The sequence below is a fragment of the Capra hircus genome, chromosome 10 (genome assembly GCF_001704415.2).
Source record: "Capra hircus breed San Clemente chromosome 10, ASM170441v1, whole genome shotgun sequence".
Taxonomy (NCBI): Eukaryota; Metazoa; Chordata; class Mammalia; order Artiodactyla; family Bovidae; genus Capra; species Capra hircus.
In genome coordinates this window covers 25,358,649-25,381,658 of record NC_030817.1, presented here as the reverse complement: position 1 = coordinate 25,381,658, position 23,010 = coordinate 25,358,649, and the positions used below count along the sequence as shown (strand labels likewise).

At 36.7% G+C, this 23,010-nt stretch overlaps 1 protein-coding gene across 2 annotated transcripts in view; it reads left to right on the top strand.

The window, feature by feature from the left end:
• Positions 1–23,010, top strand: part of FUT8 (fucosyltransferase 8) — a 318,989-nt gene that overhangs the window by 248,036 nt on the left and 47,943 nt on the right. For both annotated transcript variants that reach the window (XM_005685985.3, XM_018054060.1), the window contains exon 8: positions 7,060–7,297. In XM_005685985.3, coding sequence (XP_005686042.1) covers positions 7,060–7,297 — 238 coding nt within the window. The remainder of the gene's footprint in view (positions 1–7,059; positions 7,298–23,010) is intronic.

Genomic DNA, 23,010 nt, shown 5'->3' with positions numbered 1-23,010 from the left:
CAGGGATCAAACCCATGTCTCCTGCATTGGCAGGCGTCTAGAGGTGTGAAAAGCACACCTTAAACTACTTTAATTTTGCTATGAAAATATTCTTAATATGTTAAAAGACAATGATTTCCAGTGTTGGCTTTTGAAAATGGGAATGCTTTTTAACTTTCTCTTTCATGGTTAATTATGCCCAGAGTCTTTATTTTAATTACCACTATGCAATACTTTAATTCCGCTGTTAGCTTCATTACGTTCTCTGCTTTGGTTTCTGAAAATAATTTTAGAGAAATAAAACCAAATTGTTTCCAATACAATGAATTGTTTTCACCGCACTATTAATGAATCTTTTCTTCAGTACCACCACAAACCTAGATGTTGTGAATGTTTTTAAATAAGCAAGTTAAACACTATTTAGTCTTGTGATTATAGTAAACAAAGAGCACAATAAAATTTAACTTACCTGACTCAATCCTCTAGTTTTTACTGACCTTTCTTTATTGGAAATAGCTATCTGTCGTTTAACTTCTCCTTATAGAGATAATGTTGTTAGAGAGAAGCTGGAAGGATTCCCAGGGTTTTGATTCTTAAGTGTAAGACTTGAAACTGTAAAACCAATAGAAGAAAAAAGAGGGGAAAAGCTCTTTGACGTTGGTCTTGGAAGTGATTTTTTTCAGATATGACACCATAAGCCTAAGAAACAACAACAACAAATCAATAATGAGACTATATAAAACTAAACTTGTGCACATCAGAAGACATATGAGGAGTCTTCAGGTTTATGCAAAGGTGCTCAATATTCCTAATCATTAGGAAAATGCAAGTCAAAACCACGATAAGCCAGATCACCTTATAATTGTTAGAATGGCCATCATCAAGAAAGACAAAAGAAAGTAAATGTTGTAGAGTATGTGGAGAAAAGAAAACCTTTATACCCATTCCTGTTGGTGGAAATGTAAATTGGTAGCGCTGTTATGGAAAACAAGATGTTCCTCAAAAAATTAAAAATAGAACTACCATATGATTCCAGCAATCCCACTTCTGAGTATGTATCTGAAGAAAATAAAATCAGTGTCTCAAAGAGATATTTGTACACACATATTCATTTCATCATTATTCACAATAGCCAAGATATGGCAACAACCTATGATTCTGTCAGTGGATGAAGGGATAGAGAAAGTGTGTATGTGTACAAACAGCAATGGAATGTTATTCAGCCATAGTGGAAAGAAAATCCTGCTATTTACAACAACATGGGTGAACCTGGAGGACACTATGGTAAATGAAATATGACACACAAAGACAAATACTACAAATACTCACATATATGTGCAATCTGAAAAAACTCAAATTCACGAAAGCAGAGAGTACAACAGTAGTTACCAAGGTCAGGAAGGTGGGGAAAACGGAGATGTTGATCAGATGGTACAAAGGTTCAGTTACGTGGGATGAATAAGTTCTAAAGAGTTAATGTACAGCATGGTAACTGTAGTTGTTAATAACAACACTGTATTGTGTACTTGAAATTTGCTAAGAGAGTTGATCTTAACTGTTCTCCTCGCCAAAAACTAAATTATAACTGTGTGAGATGATGGATATGTTAATTAGTTTAACTTTGGTGATCATTTCAGTTTTTACATATTTTAAAGCATCCTATTGTACACCTTAAATATATTCAGTTCTTATTTGTCAAGTAGACATTCATAAAGCTGAGAAAACAATGACCAGCAAAGTGCTGTGAGCCCGTACTTTCCACTGCATCTTTTGTTGAAGGCTTCATGGGAAGGGGACAAATAAGAGCACGGAGCAATGGGTCAAGACCTGAATTCTAAATTTTGGCTTGCCACCAGTTAGTATATTTTTGTGACAATGGATTTGACATCACCTTTGTCTTATACATGCAGTCCTGTTGAACTAACAGTTAGTGAGCACTATTCTTTGCAAGAGATGCCTGGAGATATTATATCCAGTTTATATTGACTAAATGCTTTTGTTTGTTGTTGATTTAGCCTTTTTCTTCAGTGTTTTGGTCCAGGAAATTACACTGTGACTGGAAAATTTTCCTCTAAAGAGGCTTTTATTTGTATGGAAAATCTAAATAATCTTGGCAAAAGGTTTTATCTGTGATTTAAAAGCCATAGAATTGATACTGTTTTGTAATATTACCTCAGTTCTCGATTACTACTAATTTATTAGTGAAGGAAGTAGAAACCTCTCAATCCTAGCAGTGCCTAAGTTATATAATAATGCTTATGGTTTACTAGTTGATTCAAAATTATTCTTTTTTTAGCAAAATAGAAATTGAACTGGCTTCCTAATTAAACTGGCTCTTCACATTCCAGAGTGACTATTTTTGTGTTGTAACGCAAGTAAAATAAGTATTTTAGCATTTTGATGGTGCCTTTAATGAATTGCTTCCTTGGTGGTGCAGAGGTTAAAGCGTCTGCCTGCAATGTGGGAGACCTGGGTTCGATCCCTGGGTTGGGAAGATCCCCTGGAGAAGGAAATGGCAACCCACTCCAGTATTCTTGCCTGGAGAATCCCATGGACGGAGGAGCTTGGTGGGCTACAGTCCACGGGTCGCAAAGAGTCGGACACGACTGAGCGACTTCACCTTCACCTTTAGTGAATTAGTAATCATTTAGGCTTAAGAGATGCTGCTTCCTTTAATATACTGTATTAGTTAGAGGAATATTGATTTAAATATGCTTCCCAATGTTTATTCACAGATCAGTGAAAGCAAATGCAGATTTCAGTTCTGCTGAGATAGGATCACTCTTAGAAACTAACAGTTTCAGAAGAAATGCCTCAGGTAGTGGTTTGTTTTTTTTTAAAAAAAAGAGCTGAACAAAAGGAATACAGAAGAACTCTGTTTTATCTCAAGTCCTTATTTCTTATATGTACTATGGTGACAGCTTTACTGCAGAATTATAACTGTAAAATTGTTACATAACATTGTTAGCTTATAAGGGCCCATGATTGGGCCACCTCATAGCACTAAATACAAATAGAACAGCATTTATCCAGTGCGAAGTAATGTCTCTTGAGATTATGAGAATAAATGAGATAGTATGTTTGAATTAGCTTTGAGTGTATACACATGTTTTAGTTTCATATTATCTCTGAGATAGAAGGGTGGGTGAGCAGGGAGAGGTTATGGAGAAGGTAATTTTTATCTCAATTATGCATTACCAAATTGAAGCAAAAATCACAAAATTGAATTCATAACAGAGCTTGAATTAGGAAAAAAAAACTTGTATCTTAAACCTCTCTGCAGTTCTTCAAGTAGAACATGATGTCTTAAGTAATTTTGACAAATTTACCTCCTATTCTAAAACTTAAATAACATCACCATTGAAAGGAGCAAGAATACATGTGTCTATTGATGAGTCTGATTTTAAGAAGACCTGGTATACAAAACCCTACATTATAAATATAATTTATAGAGTTTGTAAAGTAATTTCACTTTGCCCTTTACAATTATTCTTTGCATTATGGACTACCATTGAATAATTGAAAAAGTACATTTACTTAGCATTTCAAAAACACTATAAATTGTATGTTGAAGGTTTATTTTAAATGCAGTTTTATTCATAACCCTTTCAGTCCAACTGAAAGTGATTTTTCCTTCTTCTGTTCCTTAATGCCTTGTTTACCACAATCGTAAAACATTTAAATTGTCTACTCTTGTGGTTATTTATGTGTAGAATTTCTTATTCTATTGGATTGTCATATCCTATGTTTCCTGGTATACATTAAGTGCTTAGTAAATATTTATTAAATGAACAAAGTTTCACCTATACTTGATCACACAGTGATAATCCAGGCAAAAGGAGGGAGAAGTAAGACTCTCTCCCAGGGCGCTTATGGGGGAACATTTTCATTCTGTATTTCCCCATCCCCATCTCCCGCTCACCAGCAAGGACTGCTTCTTAGTGAGTCTCCATCTGCTGGAAGTGAATCATATCCCAAGTGTGTGTATATGGGGTGTGTGTGTGAGAGGGAGAGAGAGGAAGGGAGATAGGGAGGGAATGAGAGAGGGAGGGATGAGTGGAGGGAGCAGTGTGAAACCATAAGGAGGAGAAAAAGCAAAAGAATTACAGCAGAGAACAGAATTATCTGCCTGCATTTTGGCATTTCTAGTAGAGAAATATAGAAGAGGGTGCATTAGGCACACAAGAAGCAAACAAAAAACAGATTTTATCATCAGAAATAGCTGCCCTGATAGAATGATAACATGATTAAAGTAAAGCTTTTAGTAATGAAGCCCTTCTCTATATTCTTGCTTACAAATAATGCATACACACTTCAAGTTTTTTGCAGACATCAACAGATAAGTCTAAAACCAGGATCAGTGGTAACTGACAAAGTCTGTTTGGTAAGAAATTTGGAGATTATGTAGATGAATGTATGTATGTGTAACAATGGCTCTGTTTTCATGTTTATAGAATTCCATAAATATCTTTATTTGTTGCTACTTTGTAACAGTGGTGGATAACAAAGACTTAGCTCTGATAAGGGGTTTTCGTATATAAGGTTCCTTTCCATTAGAATAAGTCCCTATCCATCTCAGAGTTGTTGCTTTATCTGCTTTTTTTTTTCCTAGATATTTATTCTGATGAGTCTAATCTCGTGTTAGAACATAAACTTTTTCTGTTTCTTGCTATCTCTCTCTTTTTTATGAATATTTTATGAACAAGACCCTTTGAATTTTGCAGACTTTTAAATATCATTTTGGTTTTAAAAAAAATGGGCTATAGCTCTGAGTCTTTTCAGGGTTTATGTCTAACTATTGCCATTCCAAACAGCCATTCATTGTCTCCCATCACTCTCTGCCTTAGAGTCTTCCATTGGTTACGCGTATATGTAGACCTTTCTCATTCCAGAACCAAACATAATAGACTTTTTTCCCTTTTTCTGTGTTATCTTTGACATTACAGAAAGATTTAATATATTCTGTCACCAGCTTACTTGGAGATAAATTAAGACTCTTGAATTACGCTTCATTTCATAAATTACCCTCTTTTCCTTAGACTTCAGTTCTTGAAACATTGGGTTCTAATTAAACTCTTCTCTCAAGAAATATAGATATATTTTTTAATGTAGATGTGAGTCTTCTTTTCAGCAAAAAAATCTACAGTTTGAAAACTAAAGGTCAGATGTTTTAATTATTATATTCCTTTACTCTCTTTTTTCCTTAAAAATTAAAACTAATATAAGATATAATAATATGGAAAACTGGTTGTGAGGTATGTGGGATCTCTGTACTAACTTTGCAATAATTCTGTACATCTCAAAGCAGTTCTAAAAGAAAATGTTGATTGAAAAATATGTGAAGGACATTTTCATTCATATGAATTTCAGAAATATTCAGGGTGTTTTATTTCTTACACATCATGAAAAATCTAACAAATGTCAATACTCTTTGCTGTCTTAACTATTGAATTAATAATAAAGCTTTGAATCAGTTTGAGAACATTATTTACTTCCAGATCCTTGTATAATATTGTAAGAAAGCAAATGATGAATTGGTCTCCCAACATCAGACCCCCTCTGTTCCTCTGAAATATTCTGTGGCTGAAGTGGGAGTCTTTATAGCCTGAGGAGTCTGTCCTTGAGTTCAGTCTCAAGCGAAGAGAATCAGCAACTCTAGAACTTGACTGAGGAGACAGCATTGACCACATCTTGCTGAATTTTATCTGGACTTTTTTCATTTCTTAAGGGCTCTAACTCTTTTTACAAGACTCTTGATGGTATAGGTTCTTCTTTGATCTGAAAGGACTAGCCTGCAGTGGCACATCTGAATATGAAAGATAATTCTGAAAGTAATTGTGTGTTGCATTTTCCCTTCTCAGCCTTTTTTTTTTTTTCTTCCTGAATCATTTTATAGCCTAATCATCCTAGCTTTTGTTTCTAGGGCTCTACCTGACATGACAAGTATGATGATGACATGACAAGATGATGTCCCTAGAAAATAGTTGTAGATTTGTGGTTTAGCAACTGGTTTATTAAAGGCTGATATAAATTGAGAACTGATTACCTTGCTTATTGCTATATGGAAGAAAAGATGCTGTTCCTAAAGTACCCATTCTTTCTCTCCCAGACCTGCAGACAGAACAGCTTGCAAATTTTCTCAGGCTAAGGAGTCCTTGTCAAAACAGATTTCTATTTGAAGAACTAAGCTGCCTAGGGTATTTACAAATAGCCCAAATGAAATACGATGGGGCTGAAACCTTAGAATGGGAAAAAAAGAATTTTTCACATTTGCTTAACCCCACTGGACCCATTGTTAGATAATTACAAATAATATTAAAGTGTTTTAACCACTTGCTAGTCATCTTATATCAAAGTATGTAAGAAAAAATGGCTAGCCTGATTAAAAATTGGGCATAACACATTATCAATATATCTGATATAAAGCCTGTTCTACATTTTATTTTGAAAATTACCAGCAGCATCAATTTTGTTTTCTTAAAGTCCTATGACTGATATTTTTAAACTGTTGTACTCATATCCTGTTACAGTATTCAGTGGCTTTACTTCAATAATGAAAAAGTCCATTTTGTTGGTGACATCTTGAAATCTGGAATAGGTAGCATTATTAGATAAATTACAGTTTTTCCTTTAAGATAATTTGAATTTCATCTGTGAAGGTAATAAGCTCAGAATGCTGAAGTGCAGCTGGAGTAAACAAACTATTTTCCTCCTTTTATAACGATTTCAATGTGTGCGACTTTGAGTTCAAAGAGGATCATACTTGCATGTACTGAGTGAAAGAGAAGTGAAAGAATATTATTATTGTTATTTATTAATGTAACTGCTTAATTTCACATTTGTTGGTGATGTTTCTGAAGTAACTAGCCTTTTTCACTGCCATCTCCCAAAGTATGCACATAAAATTTTCAGTGGATTGTTTGAAATCTAATCTTAAAAGCTAAATTCCTTGCTTAGTAAGATATACTGAACTGGTCCTGGCTTATTATATTGATTTTTGACAGTTGCCACCTATAAAGAGAAGTTAACCTCTCCGTACAACTAGTTTATTGTCGCTTTGTTTCTCTTCCTTACTGACAGAATCCCAAGGACTGCAGCCAAGCCAAGAAGCTGGTGTGTAACATCAACAAAGGCTGTGGCTATGGCTGTCAGCTCCATCACGTGGTCTACTGCTTTATGATTGCATATGGCACCCAGCGAACACTCATCTTGGAGTCTCACAATTGGCGCTATGCTACTGGAGGATGGGAAACTGTGTTTAGACCTGTAAGTGAGACCTGCACAGACAGATCTGGTGTCTCCACTGGACACTGGTCAGGTAAGAAGCCTGTGCAACTTGTCATCTCTCTGGGTTGAACTACTGCATAACCAGGTTATCGGATTTCTACTTACAGCCGTATGGATTATAGTATTTTTCTCTGCATTGTGAATACTATACATTATCCAGATAAAATCTGGAATGGTAATATTTTTTTCACAAAGTGCTTCATGATAAGTGTCTTGTGTTTTGGCCACACCACACAGCATGCAGGAATCTTGGTTCCCCAGCCTGTGCCCTCTGCCATGGAAGTGCAGAGTCCTAATCGCTGGGCTGCCAGGGAATTCCCTCATGATCAGTTTCATCTCTAATGTTGATTTTATCTGGATCTAGCAAAATCACTAAGTTTTTTCAAGGAACATAATTTATTCTTTCAATGATGATGATGTACCTTCTCTTTTTGGGGTGCTTTCACATTATTGTACTCATTTGATCCTCGTAATTATAACATAGATTGCTGGTTCTCAAACTTCAGCATGCATGAGAATTATCTGGAAAGCTTATTAAAATACTATTTTCTGATTCAGTAAGCCTGAGACAGGGCCTGAAATTTGTATTTCTGACAAAGTTTCCAGGTTCAGAGACCATACTATGAGAACCACCTAGACAGTGAAGGTACCTTTATCTCCATTTTATAGTTGAGGACAATGAAGCCTAATTTGTTTATGTGATTTTAATTTTATTCAGGAAACATTTAATGAGGAACAGCGTGTTTAAGGTACAATGCTAGGCATGAGAAGAGATGCAAAGATGAGCAAGAAATTTCTCTCCAAGGACTTGGTGATAGAAGAGATAGAGTATAGATAGAGTTTCTTACCACTAGTGTTTTTTTTTTTCTACAGTGATGATCTTTAAATAAGGTCCAAAGTTGGGCTGCTGTATCTTTTTGTAATCTTGGGCAAGGAAAGTTAACCTAGGCCTTCATTTCCTCATCCGTAAAATGAAGAGTAACAACTTACCTCTTTGAGTTGTTGATAGGATTAAATACACTAATATGTGTAACACACTTAGCACAGTACCTGACATATAAGCTCAAGTAATTGTTAGATGTCTTTAATAGTATATTCACTGAGGGCCAACAGTGTGACATATACGGAACTAAGTGATTTAGGTGAAATGCGTAGTAAGTCAGTACGCTATCTCTGCACTCACATCTTACGAGAAGTCCAGCATTTTTCAAAATGCTGAGGCATTTCAGTTAATATAATTTCTTACGGAGCTGAGCACCTTTTTTCACACGTTAAAACACTAGGTGTGAATTAAGGAGCGATGTCGTTGGCAAAGTGAGTAACTTTAGTTCCTTTGTTTGTTTTTGCCTCCTTTGGGAAACACAAGTAATACTTCACAGAAATGTCAAGAAAGTTAATTGGGTAATTTCTTCTATAAAATGCCTTAAGTTGCTCTATAAAATGTCCTTTATGGATTTAAAGTATCATCTTGTGATAAGAATTTTATCTTCTTTAGGAGCCTTATTCTGTATATCAGCATTTGTTTTTTCTTTGTAGCTCACTTCAAATTTTAAAGTGAACCTCCTAATCTAAAACTTAGCTGAGCTTCAGTTTTGAGGTTTCCTCTTGCATTGATCCGGCTTCTCAGGTCTCTCAGTGGTAAAGAATCTGTCTGCCAGTGTAGGAGACACAGGAGACGTTCAGTCCCCTGGAGGAGGAGATGGCAACCACTCCAGGATTCTTGCCTGGAAAATCCCATGACAGAGGAGTCTGGTGGGCTTCAGTCCATGGAGTCACAAAGTGCTGGACACGACTGAGTGACTGAACACACACACACTTCCGTTAGTCTGGTCTATGGTTTATAGCTGGTACAAACAGATTAGGCGTCAAGGTTAGGGAGATACAGAAAAAGCGACTCTTATCTGTCTCACTGTGGCTTTTTCATTTTGTGTACTTAGTTCAGTTTCAAGCTTCTTTGCTTGTGGAAGCATATAGCCTGCAAAGAATAAGTTTCAGCGTTTCAAAGGAGAGGTAACTTTATGAGTAGCAGTCAGTTAATAAAAAATGTGAAAAGTTAGCCTCACTAGACTTACCAATTTGATACATAGGTTGGCCATGCCAATATGCTACAAGTAATTATTTGGTTTGTTTGATTGTAATCCTTCCTTATATATTTTGTAGTATGTAGTGGCAACTATAGAACATGAAGGTTAAAAATATAAAATATGGAGAAAGGAATGGCAACCTACTCCAGTATTATTGCCTGGAGAATTCCATGGACAGAGGAGCCTGGTGGGCTGCAGTCCATGGACTCGCAAAGAATTGGACATGACTGAGTCATTGAGACTTTCACTTTACTTTGAACAATACCTGTTCTAGTAGACATGATATTATTGGAAAAGAGTCTGTTGTGTTTTTACACATCTAAAAAACAGCAGTTAGAAAATCTAATTACTTTTGCACAAAAAATATAAGATTCTCAGGAATAATAATTAAGAAAAGCTAAGGACGATTACGCTGGAAATTATAAAGTGCTATAGACAGCCAATAAAGACGGCCAAAATAAATGGAAGAAAAATAAATATATAAAATAGACAACTAATGAGAACCTACTGTGTAGCATATGGAAATCTACTTAATGCTCTCTGGTGATGTAAATGGGAAAGAAATCCAAAAAAGGGGGTTATATAACCACATATGGCTGATTCACTTTGCTGTACAGCAGAAAATAACATTGTAAAGCAATTATACATCAATAAAATATTTTTATGTAAAGGCTTGAATTTGAAACATTCAGAATTTCTTCATGTTACAGTTAAACAGACTCTCAAAATCATCCTTACTTTTTTTTATGTGGACTCTTAAGACCTGGTAGATGCTAAGTGGCTTATCCACAATCACAGAGCTTATAAATGACAGAACTCTGGTTAATACATTCACTCTACCTACCTGCAGTCTAAGTCCTTCCTAGTACGCTACTGTCAAATGCCTTACCTAGCAGAATAATGATTAGAAGCGTAGAACGGTTTTTAATGTCTGGGAACTAAATAATATGATGAATTTAATAACTCTATCCTCTTTCCTCCCTCTACCCTGTAGCTTTTCCTGAATCTTTCATATAATTTTAGGTACTGAAGAGTTACCAGTGGTATTTTCTTCTTAGTAATTTGCTGTCCCTGATTAAAGAAATCATTTTATTATGGTATCATAGAATTATAATTTTAATTAAATATATCTTTGCTTTTTCACTACAGATACTGTATAAAATCATACATCTTTCTTCATGCTAATGAATTAACCTATGCCTGTTGGACACCTTTAATTAAACTAGTAGTTATTTTCAATGTTCTTTCAGAATTCATTATAAGTAAAATAATTTAGATGCTAATCTTATATCCAAAAGAAGAGGTTTATTTTACAACTTGGAATACCTTAATTTTTATGAAAAGTATGATTGCCATCCACTTCTATGTCTGTTTATATACACTATCTATATATGTACCTTTTGGAGAAACCTATTTCTAGAATTAGAGAAATCAGAGTGAATTTTAATAAGCTCTTTGACATTAATCCTTCAGTTAACCATAAGTCAACTAAAGCTGTTATTATTCTGACCTGTACAAAGATTTTTAGGATATTATGACACGACTGCCATGAAATTATTGCTGTTTGTACTCACTTGACACGATGTGCCTGCAGGTGGAATTTAGTGATTTTTGTGCAAATCTGTCACCAGTATAGAAATTAGTATCCACATTTGATCATTTGAATAGCCAAATCATAGATTGTTGTAAGTTCAGTTCTTTGTTTTTCTCCTTCATTTTTTTATATTTGTGCATGAAACCATATCCTTTGTAGTAAAATGCTGCTGTTTAGTTGCTAAGTTGTTTCTGACTCTTTCTGACCCTGTGGACTATAGCCTGTGAAGCTCCTCTGTCCGTGGGATTTCCCAGGCAAGATACTGTAGTGGGTTGCCATTTCCTTCTCCAAAAATTTGGTTTAGTGAAGCAAAATATAAAAATTATGCTTCCAATTGAAAATAATAATCTTTCCTTATTACCTACAACTGTCATGTCAGTTCTAAAGTTGTTGATAAAATGGTCAGTTATTTTTCTGTATCGCAGAATGTTTCCTAAACCTGAACTAACTACATGTAATAGGCTTGATTCTTCCAAATAGATTCCTTATGATAATTTAGAATGGGAATCTTGGCAGTTAATAGTTTGAAGTATCTTTCAACAGTAATTGATTTGTTAACTTTTGTTGACTGTTTTAGGCTATGTATGACTACCGGTGTCCAAGATACTTTTGTAGTTGCTGTTTACTCTTGAATACATTGATTTAGCATTAGGGAACTTAAGCCATTTAAACTCAGTTCTCCATTATTTTTTTCCCTTCATGTTCAGATTAGCAATTAAACCATTTGGGTGTTTTGCATTTCCTTCTCTTGTCTTTCATTGTCATAAATTAAACTGAATTACTTAATTTGATAAATCTAATTGAAAAACTTTCTTTTAAATGAAAATAATGACTAGTAAGAAACAGTGCTTATAAATATGAAAAAATTTAATGCCCTAGAGGTATCTGACTTAAGTGTATGTTTGGATAGATTGCTGCTTGCTGGAAAAAGTTGGCTTAAACGTCACATTCAGAAAATTAAGATCATGGCATCTGGTCCTATCGCTTCATGGCAAATAGATGGGGAAACAGTGGAAAAGTTGGCTGACTTTATTTTTGGAGGCTCCAAAATCACTGCAGATGGTGACTGCAGCCATGAGATTAAAAGATGCTTATTCCTTGGAAGGAAAGTTATGACCAACCTAGACAGCATGTTAAAAAGCAGAGACATTACTGCCAACACAGGTCCAACGAGTCAAGGCTATGGTTTTTCCAGTGGTCATGTATGGATGTGAGAGTTGGGCTGTAAAGAAAGCTGAGTGCCGAAGAATTGATGCTTTTGAACTGTGGTGTTAGAGAAGACTCTTGCGAGTCCCTTGGACAGCAAGGACTGCGTACTATCTGGTCAGCCTGGGGGAAAGGCAGACAACTAGAACAAACAATTAAAATTTATTGAGACATGGGTAAGTCCTTAGTACTCTAAAGTACATATCTAACGTGTATTGGGGGGTCTTCTGCCTAAGGCCCCTTACCTTGTGCTCAGTCATGTCCAAATCTTTGTGACCCCACGGACTGTAGCCCATCAGGCTCCTCTGTCCCTGGGATTTTCCAGGCAAGAACACTGGAGTGGATTGCCATTTCCTGTTCCAGGGGATCTTGCTAACCCAGGGATCTAACCAGATCTCTTGGGTCTCCTGCCTTAGCAGGCAGATTCTTTACCACTGGGCCACCTGGGAAGCCTAAAGCACTTACATAATGCTATGTTTCCTGCATTTTATTTAAAATTTGCGTAATTGTTGTCTGTAGGATAACAATTTTGCATTGCCATTTTATGTAGAGAGAATAGGAAGGTAATTTAGTTTTCTACCTTGGTTGAGCAGTTTTTTTTCCAATTATATTAGAGATGTAATTGACATAACATTTTATTAGTTTGGTAAAGCGTCTGTCTACAATGTGGGAGACCTGGGTTTGATCCCTGGGTCAGGAAGATCCCCTGGAGAAGGAAATGGCAACTCACTCCAGTATTCTTGCCTGGAAAACCCCATGGACAGAGGAGCCTGGTAGGCTACAGTCCATGGGGTAGCAAAGAGTCAGACACGACTGAGTGACTTTCCTTTATTAGTTTAAGATATACAACATAAGTTTAGTAAAAATCTATCTTCTCACATGGCTAGAAATGTTTTTTCTTGTAATGAGAACTTTTAAGATTTACTCTGTTAGTTACCTTCAACTCTACAATACAGCATTGTTAACTATAGTCACCATGCTGTATGTTCAGTTCAGTTCGGTCGCTCAGTCGTATCCGACTCTTTGCGACCCCATGAACTGCAGCACGCCAGGCCTTCCTGTCCATCACCAACTCCCAGAGGCCACCCAAGCCCGTGTCCATTGAGTCGGTTATGCCATCCAACCATCTCATCCTCTGTCGTCCCATCTCCTCCTGCCCTCAATCTTTCCCAGCATCAGGGTCTTTTCCAGTGAGTCAGCTCTTCGCATCAGATGGCCAAAGGATTGGATTTTCAGCTTCAACATCAGTCCTACCAATGAATACCCAGGACTGATCTCCTTTAGGATGGACTGGTTGGATCTCCCTGCAGTCCAAGGGATTCTCAAGAGTCTTCTCCAACACCACAGTTCAAAAGCATCAATTCTTCTGTGCTCAGCTTTCTTCACAGTCCAACTCTCACATCCATACATGACCACTGGAAAAACCATAGCCTTGACTAGATGGACCTTTGTTGGCAAAGTAATGTCTCTGCTTTTTAATATGCTGTCTAGGTTGGTCGTAACTTTCCTTCCCAGGAGTAAGCGTCTTTTAATTTCATGGCTGCAGTCACCATCTGCAGTGATTTTGGAGCCCCGAAAAATAAAGTCAGCACATCCTCAGAATTTATGTATCCTTTTCTTTTGGAAGTTTATACTTTTGACCACCATCACCCCTTTCCCCCAGCTTTCCCTGCCTTCACCTCTCTTTACCTCTGGCAACCACCAGTCCATTCTCTTTTCCAACGAGTTGTTTTTTTTAGATTCCACATACAAGGGAGATCATGCAGTGTGTGTGTTTCTCTGACTGACTTATTTCACTTAGCATCATATCCTTAAGGCCTGTCCGTGTTGTTGCAAATGACAAGGTTTCTTTCTTTCTCATGACTGAATAATATGGCATTGTGTGTATATAAAAATGTGTGTGCATATATATACACATATACATGTGTGTGTATATATGTATCATTTTCTTTATCCGTTCATTCACCAATGGACGTTTGAGTTGTTTCCAATGACTGAGTTATTATAAATAATGCTGCAGTGAACATAAGGGTGCCGATATCTCTTCAAGATAGTGATTTCATTTCCTTTGAAATATACCCAGAGATGAAATTGCTGGATCATATGTTATTCTATTATTAAACTCTTTAAGCAAATACCTCACTAAGGTTAAAAGGAAAATCTTTAGCAAGCTGAGACAAATTAAATTATACTTTAACTTCTTCCTGTGAAACTAATATTCGTGACATTTACAAAACTACTCAGATGTCTATTGAAGTCATCCAAATAATCTAACAAGCTTGTATCCGTAACAATGGTTAATCTCAGATGGACTGATTGATAAACTAATGATATGGTTGATAATCTATAGACATAACCTGTTAGGAGAGACTACGGACCTACTTCTACATAGTATTTTTATAGCAGTATTTTCAGCCTTTGGTGATTACGTAGAATATGAATAAGTGCATTTAAAATTTTAGATCCCGTGCTGTAAAAATATCTTCATTTCTCTGTTTAGGTAATGTGAGGAAGAGGAAAGGATAGTGGTCTATGAGTTTAACTGTGTCTGATCTCAGTTCTGTTGTTTTTAGCCTTCTGAACTTAAGCAGTTAATTATCGCTTCTGAACCTCAGATTTGCTTTAATAAAGCCCATGATATTCAATACTTATCTCCCTACACACTTTTATGGGACTGTAGTCATAAAGGAAAGTGATTAAAAGCTATAAAAGGTATTAAGATGATTTTCACACAGAGTTTCTTTTCATTGTCTGTGTTTGGTCCCCAAGTTTTAAAACAAAAATGTTGTAATGGAATATATTATTAGATTATAATTTGCAAAAATAGAAAAGTTATCCTTTATTCTGAGATGAAAACTAGGCCTTTATAGGGACTTCATAGACAGTTTTCCCTTTTAAAATTATAAAGTTACATGGAAAAATTGAAAGAGATCCAGAGGGGAGAAGTAACTTCTGAGAATAACCTTAAGCACTAGACTCGCTCTGCAATTAAACGTAGTAAAATTCTGGACCAGTCAGATAGTCCCTCTGCAGTTGCCTTAATATTTTTTCTACACCAGTATACGTGAGATAGAAGGTATACTCCTACCTATAACAGTGGCTCACTGTAATTAGTGACTTTAAAATTGGCTGTGTCTGTGGGAATGGGGTAGTGGTACAGAGAGATGATCTGAAGACTGAGCTAGCTATCCTTGCTTCAAGACTCTAATAGGTCTCTCTGCCCTACACCCTGCTCTTTTGAGAACTACTGACTTAAACACATGTCATTTGCAGGTACATAAAGACTTTCATTTCAGCCTTTGCAAGACTTCTTTTGCTGTTCATGGTCCATAAAGGAAAGAAAGATTTTTGTCTCAGGAATATAAAATACCAGTTAGAATATAGGTGTATCTCAGAAGAACTCAAACTACCTTTCCCTCTGATACTTTCTTATCTTCATCTTAACACCTGTGGAAAGAAAGGAATCTCTGGTATCTTATTTATAGTTATGAAATATGGGAGTAGAGAGCTGAAGCTTTGTCCACACAACAGTTTTGCCCAGAGTGCGCCCACGTCTTAAACATGGCTGTTGATATTTATTTCCATGTCTGTCCTACAGATGCTTCTTATGTTGAGATATGAGTAAACATGGAGAAAGTGAGTCAGAGGTTTGCAAACTGCCAGGATAAACACAGTACATTTTTCTGGACTGTCAGTTTTATTTGCTGGTATGTAAGCTAAATTGTTTTCAGATGATAAAAAGACAGGATATATAATGGTGTAAAATGAAAATTTTGATAAAATATCAAATTCAATCCATAGGTTTAGTCCAGCCTTCAAATCCTTAGTAGTAGAAGTTTACCCTCCTTTGCTGTTGGGAGCATTTTGAAGAAAACTTTAAGCAGTACCATTCTGTTGGGTTGGCCAAAAGGTTTGTTCACATTTCCCTAACATCTCGCAGAAAAACCCAAATGAACTTTTTGGCCAACCCAATATTTTTGCATTTTTTTAGCTATTTATTTTATCTTGAAGGCGATTACAGACGGCAGCAGGGCCTAGGTCTTCTGGGTTATTTACACGATGCCAACCACTTGACCAACACACAATAAATGTAATAAAAAACCAAAATCCATCCCTTGTGGTGGTGGTGGTTTAGTTGTTAAGTCATGTCTGACTTTGCGACCCCATGGACTGTAGCCTGCCAGGCTCCTCTGTCCATGGGATTCTCCAGGCAAGAATACTGGAGTGGGTTGCCATTTCCTTCTCCAGGGGATCTTCCTGATCCAGGAATCGAACCCAGGTCTCCCACATTGCAGGCTTCTCTTCTGTATCCTGGTCCAATTTGACTATACTGCGCAAGCTGTGTGAAGCACTTTTACTAAATTGTCATTTTTTTAAATGGTCTGTTGCTAAGAATGAATTTTTTTTAGCAATATATCCTGCCCCTTTTGTACAAAGATCTGGCAGAATGAGTTCAGAGATGAAAAGAGGTATGCTTTAGGAAGCAGCAATACATAATTAGCATAAGAAGTCATTGTGGAGTGGAAATAATTTCATTGGAAAAGTTTTTGAAAAATCCTCTTAAGTCTCTTTAGAACCTACTCAAGTTTGCTAGAAATAGAATCATCCAGGCTCTCTAAATTTCCCATGGGAACGTCTGGGGCCCTGACCTTGATACCTATATCAGAAATTATCAATGTTTTTGTAAGTACTCATATACCTTTTATATTAAAAGTATGTTCTTAAAATTTGCTGTAAATTAAATTGTTATAATTAAGTTATGTTTAAAATATTCCAGTGGGACTATGTAAAGAATTCCAAAGGAAATCTTTTCATAAAGTAAAGACTCTTTTTTTCTAATATGAGCTCTTAGTCCCCTGGTTTGTTGATCTGTCTCTCTTCTTCTCCCTCTCATATTCTCTTTAAAATGCAATCAATGGATTACATTGTGATAAGAGTCTTATTTGTTTACAGTCTGTAGATCACATGCAAGTTTAGAATGATTCTATAATTAAGATAATCGTTGACATGCTAAAGAAAGCTAAATGCCACCTAACCGTTTTGGCAAGTTTTACATGCGAGAGCTCTGGGTATGACAGAAATGTAGAATTTCTTTATCTCTCTTCCATTGGTTTTTATAGATTATAGACTAATTCCATGGAGTCAGAAATAGTAATAGGCCATCATCTTTAGTGGAATTATACACATGTGAGTTACCTACAAAAGCAGGGAAGTGCATTAGTCACCATGTAAAAATTTGAGTGTTTCTAGATGCTAAAGGGAATAAGATACAGCCTCTGCCTTTTAGGAACTTGCATTGAGTATGTTAAAACAGAGATCTGTAAATGTGACAAAGGTAGGATATGTTAAGTGTCGTAAGAAAGGTTTGGAATTTTGTGGGTCATCAGAAATCAGAGAAACTTTCTGGCTGAAGTATTAAAGACATCACTGGGAGTGAAAGTTATGACCAACCTAGACAGCATATTAAAAAGCAGAGACATTACTTTGCTGACAAAGGTCCATCTAGTCAAGACTATGGTTTTTCCGGTGGTCATGTATGGATGTGAGAGTTGGACTATAAGGAAAACTGAGCACAGAAGAATTGATGCTTTTGAACTGTGGTGTTGGAGAAGACTCTTGAGAGTCCCTTGGACTGCAAGGAGATCCAATTAGTCCATCCTAAAGGAGATCAGTCCTGGGTGTTCTTTGGAAGGACTGATGCTAAAGCTGAAACTCCAATACTTTGGCCACCTGATGCGAAGAGTTGACTCATTGAAAAAGACCCTGATGCTGGGAGGGATTGAGGGCAGAAGAAGGAGATGACAGAGGATGAGGTGACTGGATGGCATCACCAACTCAATGGACATGAGTTTGGGTAAACTCTGGGAGATGGTGATGGACAGGGAGGCCTGGCGTGCTGCGGTTCATGGGATTGCCAAGAGTCGGGCATGACTGAGCAGCTGAACTGAACTGAACTGGCAGCGTAAGCTGGGCCTTTAAGGAAATGGAGAAGGGCATAGTCTATAGGAACAGATCAGTGTCTTTGACTTGGAATCCAAACTGGTTCTATGTACCTTCAGAGTCCAAGGGACTCTCAAGAGTCTACTCTAACACCACAGTTCAAAAGCATCAATTCTTCAGCGCTCAGCCTTCTTCACAGTCCAACTCTCACATCCATACATGACCACTGGAAAAACCATAGCCTTGACTAGACAGACCTTATTCGGCAAAGTAATGTCTCTGCTTTTGAATATGCTATCTAGGTTGGTCATAACTTTTCTTCCTAGGAGTAAGCGTCTTTCAATTTCATGGCTGCAGTCACCATCTGCAGTGATTTTGGAGCCCCCCAAAATAAAGTCTGACACTCTTTCCACTGTTTCCCCATCTATTTCCCATGAAGTGATGGGACTGGATGCCATGATCTTCATTTTCTGAATGTTGAGCTTTAAGCCTACTTTTTCACTCTCCACTTTCACTTTCATCAAGAGGCTTTTTAGTTCCTCTTCACTTTGTGCCATAAGGGTGGTATCATCTGCATATCTGAGGTTATTGATAATTCTCCCGGCACTCTTGATTCCAGCTTGTGTTTCTTCCAGTCCAGTGTTTCTCATGATGTACTCTGCATAGAAGTTAAATAAGCAGGGTGACAATATACATCCTTGACGTACTCCTTTTCCTATTTGGAACCAGTCTGTTGTTCCAAGTCCAGTTCTAACTGTTGCTTCCTAACCTGCATACAGATTTCTCAAGAGGCGGGTTAGGTGGTCTGGTATTCCCATCTCTCTCAGAATTTTCCGCACAGTCAAGGGCTTTATTGTGATCCACACAGTCAAAGGCTTTGGCATAGTCAATAAATCAGAAATGATTCAAACTGATACAGTCTTTAACAGCACTTTATATGTTCCAAATCACCCTGTTTGTTGTTACTGTCACTTTGGTTTTATGAGAACAAAGCAGAATAGCATAATTGGGTCATGGGATTTCAGCAGGGCTTCTTTTAAGAAACTTTAACAACCAGTGTTAATCAAACTTTGAAGTATTTGATGGCTTCTTGTGAAACTCGTTGAGAAATGTAAATGAAAAGAGAAAAGGGAAATTATGATAGAGGAGCAAGGTGAAGACATCCACCTCCTCCCTAACTCATCCTCTCACTGAGAACCAGATCAGCTTCACTGCAGTCCCAGCCCAGTTGAACGTCATTCCTCTGTTCCTCTGGGTTTTATTTCATTGGCCCAATGAAATCTCAGTGTATGGGCTGATTAGGGACTAGGAGTATGCACCTGTCAAGGAGACCTAACTAACCTTTTTACCTTTAGTTTGGGGGACTGTGTTGCCTTCTTAGCTAAAGCCATCGCTGACCCCAGTCACAACCTTCCTGAAAAAACATTAGTCTTCTATTAGTTCTTTAGCTGTCCAAGCTGATAGATGATGATTTGGGGAGGGAAGAAGGGGATGTGGAATAAAACATGCTGTCTTGGAGCTCTAGTATGTAGGTAGTGCTAAGGGAATCAAGAATTAATTGATTCTTTTAATATTAAGAATACTGCTTCTACTGCCGCATCTTGTCAGTCTTGATCCATGCAGTTCAGAATACCTAATAATAGGGTTGACCAAACTAGACAATGCATTCTTTGTCCCCTGTTTTTCTAGATTATATTCAGTACCAACCACGGTGCCACCCAAATTGAGCGACTAACACAAATTGAGATGTTAGAATATATAGAGCAGTCCATGGGCAGCATCCTTTGGAAATGTCTGGCCAGTAGTACCTGGATTTACTCTAGAAGGTCAGATAGTCTTTTAAGAATATGATATCTGCGTTTTAAAGGGCTGTGGTAGATCTGTTTCAGAGGAAAGACTGTTATCTATGGCTTGTCGTGAATGACCATTTTAGAAGCACCCATTTGTATTATATGTTAATAAGTGGACATCTAGTTCATTTACCTACTGTGTCTATTGTGCCTTTGTATCATGATTCCCACATTGATGGACATTTAAATTATTCACGTTTTTGTCATTATAAACAGATATATCTTTGAATACCTTTGTGTATGTCTCTTTGTTCATGTGTTAGTTTCTCTAGGACAGTGCTTATCAAACTTTTCCACATCATACTGTATGGAGAAGATATTTTTCCTACCCGTATTATCACCTGAGAGATGGTGACATATGGCAAAGCCACAGAGTTCTCTATGGCGGAGTGTTACAAATAAAATCTTATACTCTAAAAGTGAGGCTAGGACGCAGTCATCCTCAGCCAAACTCATCCCTCCACCCGTTTTGCAAATAGAGTTTCACTAGAACACAGCCACGTCCATTTGTTAACATATTGTCTATGACGGTATGACATAGAGTAATAGTATGAGCTTCCATACTACAGTGGCAGAGCTGAATAGTTGCAGTAGAGACCATCTGGCTGCAAAGCCTAAGTAGCTTTTTACAAAAAAAGTTTGCTGACTCCTACTCTAAGATAATAATTACCAAATACATAGTTTCAACGACTGTAAACTTGTGAATAGATTTTCTTTGTTTGGTCTTTTTCACATACTTGTTAATTTGAGATGAAATCAATTTATAGTAAACAGATCTTAAATGTAGAATTCAATGAGTTTTGATAATGTAACCAACACCTCAGTCTGTTCAAGTCTTTTCTAATTCTTAAAATTTGATTATTTTTACTTATTTTTAATTTATAGGAGGGGCGTGTGTACTCTAGATACAGATTCTTTATCAGAAACATAATTTACAAACATTTTCTCTCAGGGTTCATTTTCTTAACAGTATTGTTAGAAGATCAAAATTTTTAGCATTACTAAAATCCAGTTAATTGATTTTTTTTCTGTGACTATATAAATTAGTGCTTTTTGTGTCCTAAGAAATCTTTGCCTATCTTAAGGTTGCAAAGATATTGTTTTATGTTTTCTTCCAGAAGCCTTATGTTTTTCGCTTTTATGTTTATGTCTGTGATCCCTTTCATATTAATTTTTGTGTGAAGTATGAGGTAGGGGTTGAGGTTTATTGTTTTCTATATGTTTATCCAGTTGTTCCAGACTTACATATTGAAAAACTGACCTTTCAGTTTCAAATCATTTTGGTGCCTTTGTCAAAAATCTATTGACAATGTATGGATCTATTTTTGTGCTCTCTCTCTTCTGTTCATTTTATGTCTGTCTTAACTCCTTAAGTTTTTATCTTCCATTAAATATTTTGCAACATATTGATTGGAAAGCTATACATGTGCCTAGAAGTGTGTTGGTAGGTCATAGTGAAGTATATTTATCTTTAAGTTATCTTCATATCCCCAATCTCTCTCTGTCTCCTAACTGTCCCCTTTGCTTTCAGAAGCTATCCCCTTTTAATCCATTCTCTACCCTGCCAGCAGAGTGATAGTTCCAAAATTAAACATGACTTTGTTTCTTAAAAGCTACCATGGCTGTGCAGTTTCTAGAGAGATACATATTAACTCCTTACTTAGAAAACATAAAATTAAGCTGCTTCTTCTATGCGGCCCACTTCTCAGAATTTGCCCTGGATTCCTGGTCTCACCAGCCCAACTACAAATTTATTCCTTCAAACTTCTGTGCACTTTTATTTTATGCTGGGAACATACCTATTCTTTCTAGAAACTCTTTCCTCTATTTCATCCCATGAAATCCTGTTTATCTTTTAGTATCACTGCCTTTGTGATCTTTCTCTCCAATTGACCTCATGTTCTCACTTAAGAATATAGTCTTTAAATAGCTTGTTTACTTGTCTATGTAAGTATATTGTGACTTTTTTGAGATTCTTGTTTGATTTATTCTGTCCCCTTTTTACCTAATAATGCCTACCCAATAATTGTTACTCAGTTGTTGTGAAGCCTTTTTTTTTTTTTTTAAATCACCTCTAAGCAAAATGAGGTAGCCTCCCTCATAGCTCAGTTGGTAAAGAATCTGCCTGTAATGCAAGAGACCCGGGTTCGATTCCTGGGTCAGGAAGATACCCTGGAGAAGGAAATGGCAACCCATTCCAGTATTCTTGCCTGAAAAATTCCATGGACAAAGGAGCCTGGCAGGCTGCAGTCTGTGGGGTCGAAAGAGTCGGACACGACTTAGCAACGAAACTACTCAGTTCAGTTCAGTCACTCAGTCGTGTCCAACTCTTTGTACCCCCATGAATCGCAGCACACCAGGCCTCCCTGTCCATCACCAGCTCCCGGAGTTAACTCAGACTCACGTCCATCGAGTCAGTAATGCCATACAGCCATGTCATCCTCTGTTGTCCCCTTCTCCTCCTGCCCCCAATCCCTCCCAGCATCAGTCTTTTCCAATGAGTCAGCTCTTCGCATGAGGTAACTACTACCTCATCAAGCAAAATGATCCTTGAAAAATGTTGCTTTCCATTTCCAGTTATATCAACTAAAGGAAATATAACGTGATAATGATTATATTATGATTCTAATCTGTACGATTCACAGGCTCTTGATGCAGAGCACATGAGATCATAGGCATGGTAATGTTTGGAAAATGTTTTTAAAATATGGTGGCCTAATTGTTGTTATACTGAAAAAATGCTATTTTTAAAAAATAGCAAAGTTTAAAAGTACTTTATGGACTAGAGCATTTTCCTATATGAGATCTCAGCTATATGTGTATGTGTCTGTCTCTTTGGATATCTTTGATTCAGTAAATATTTATGGAATACTTCCTCAGTTCAGGTATTATGAAAGCAATATTACATACAGCAATAGCTAACATTTAGTGAAACTTAAAATGTAACAGTGCTTAAGAACTTTGAATATGTTGTTATTTAATATTCACAATAAACCTTTATGATAGGTGCCATCATTATTCACATTTTATATAGATTAATCATTTGCCAGAGATAATAAGAAATCCCCAG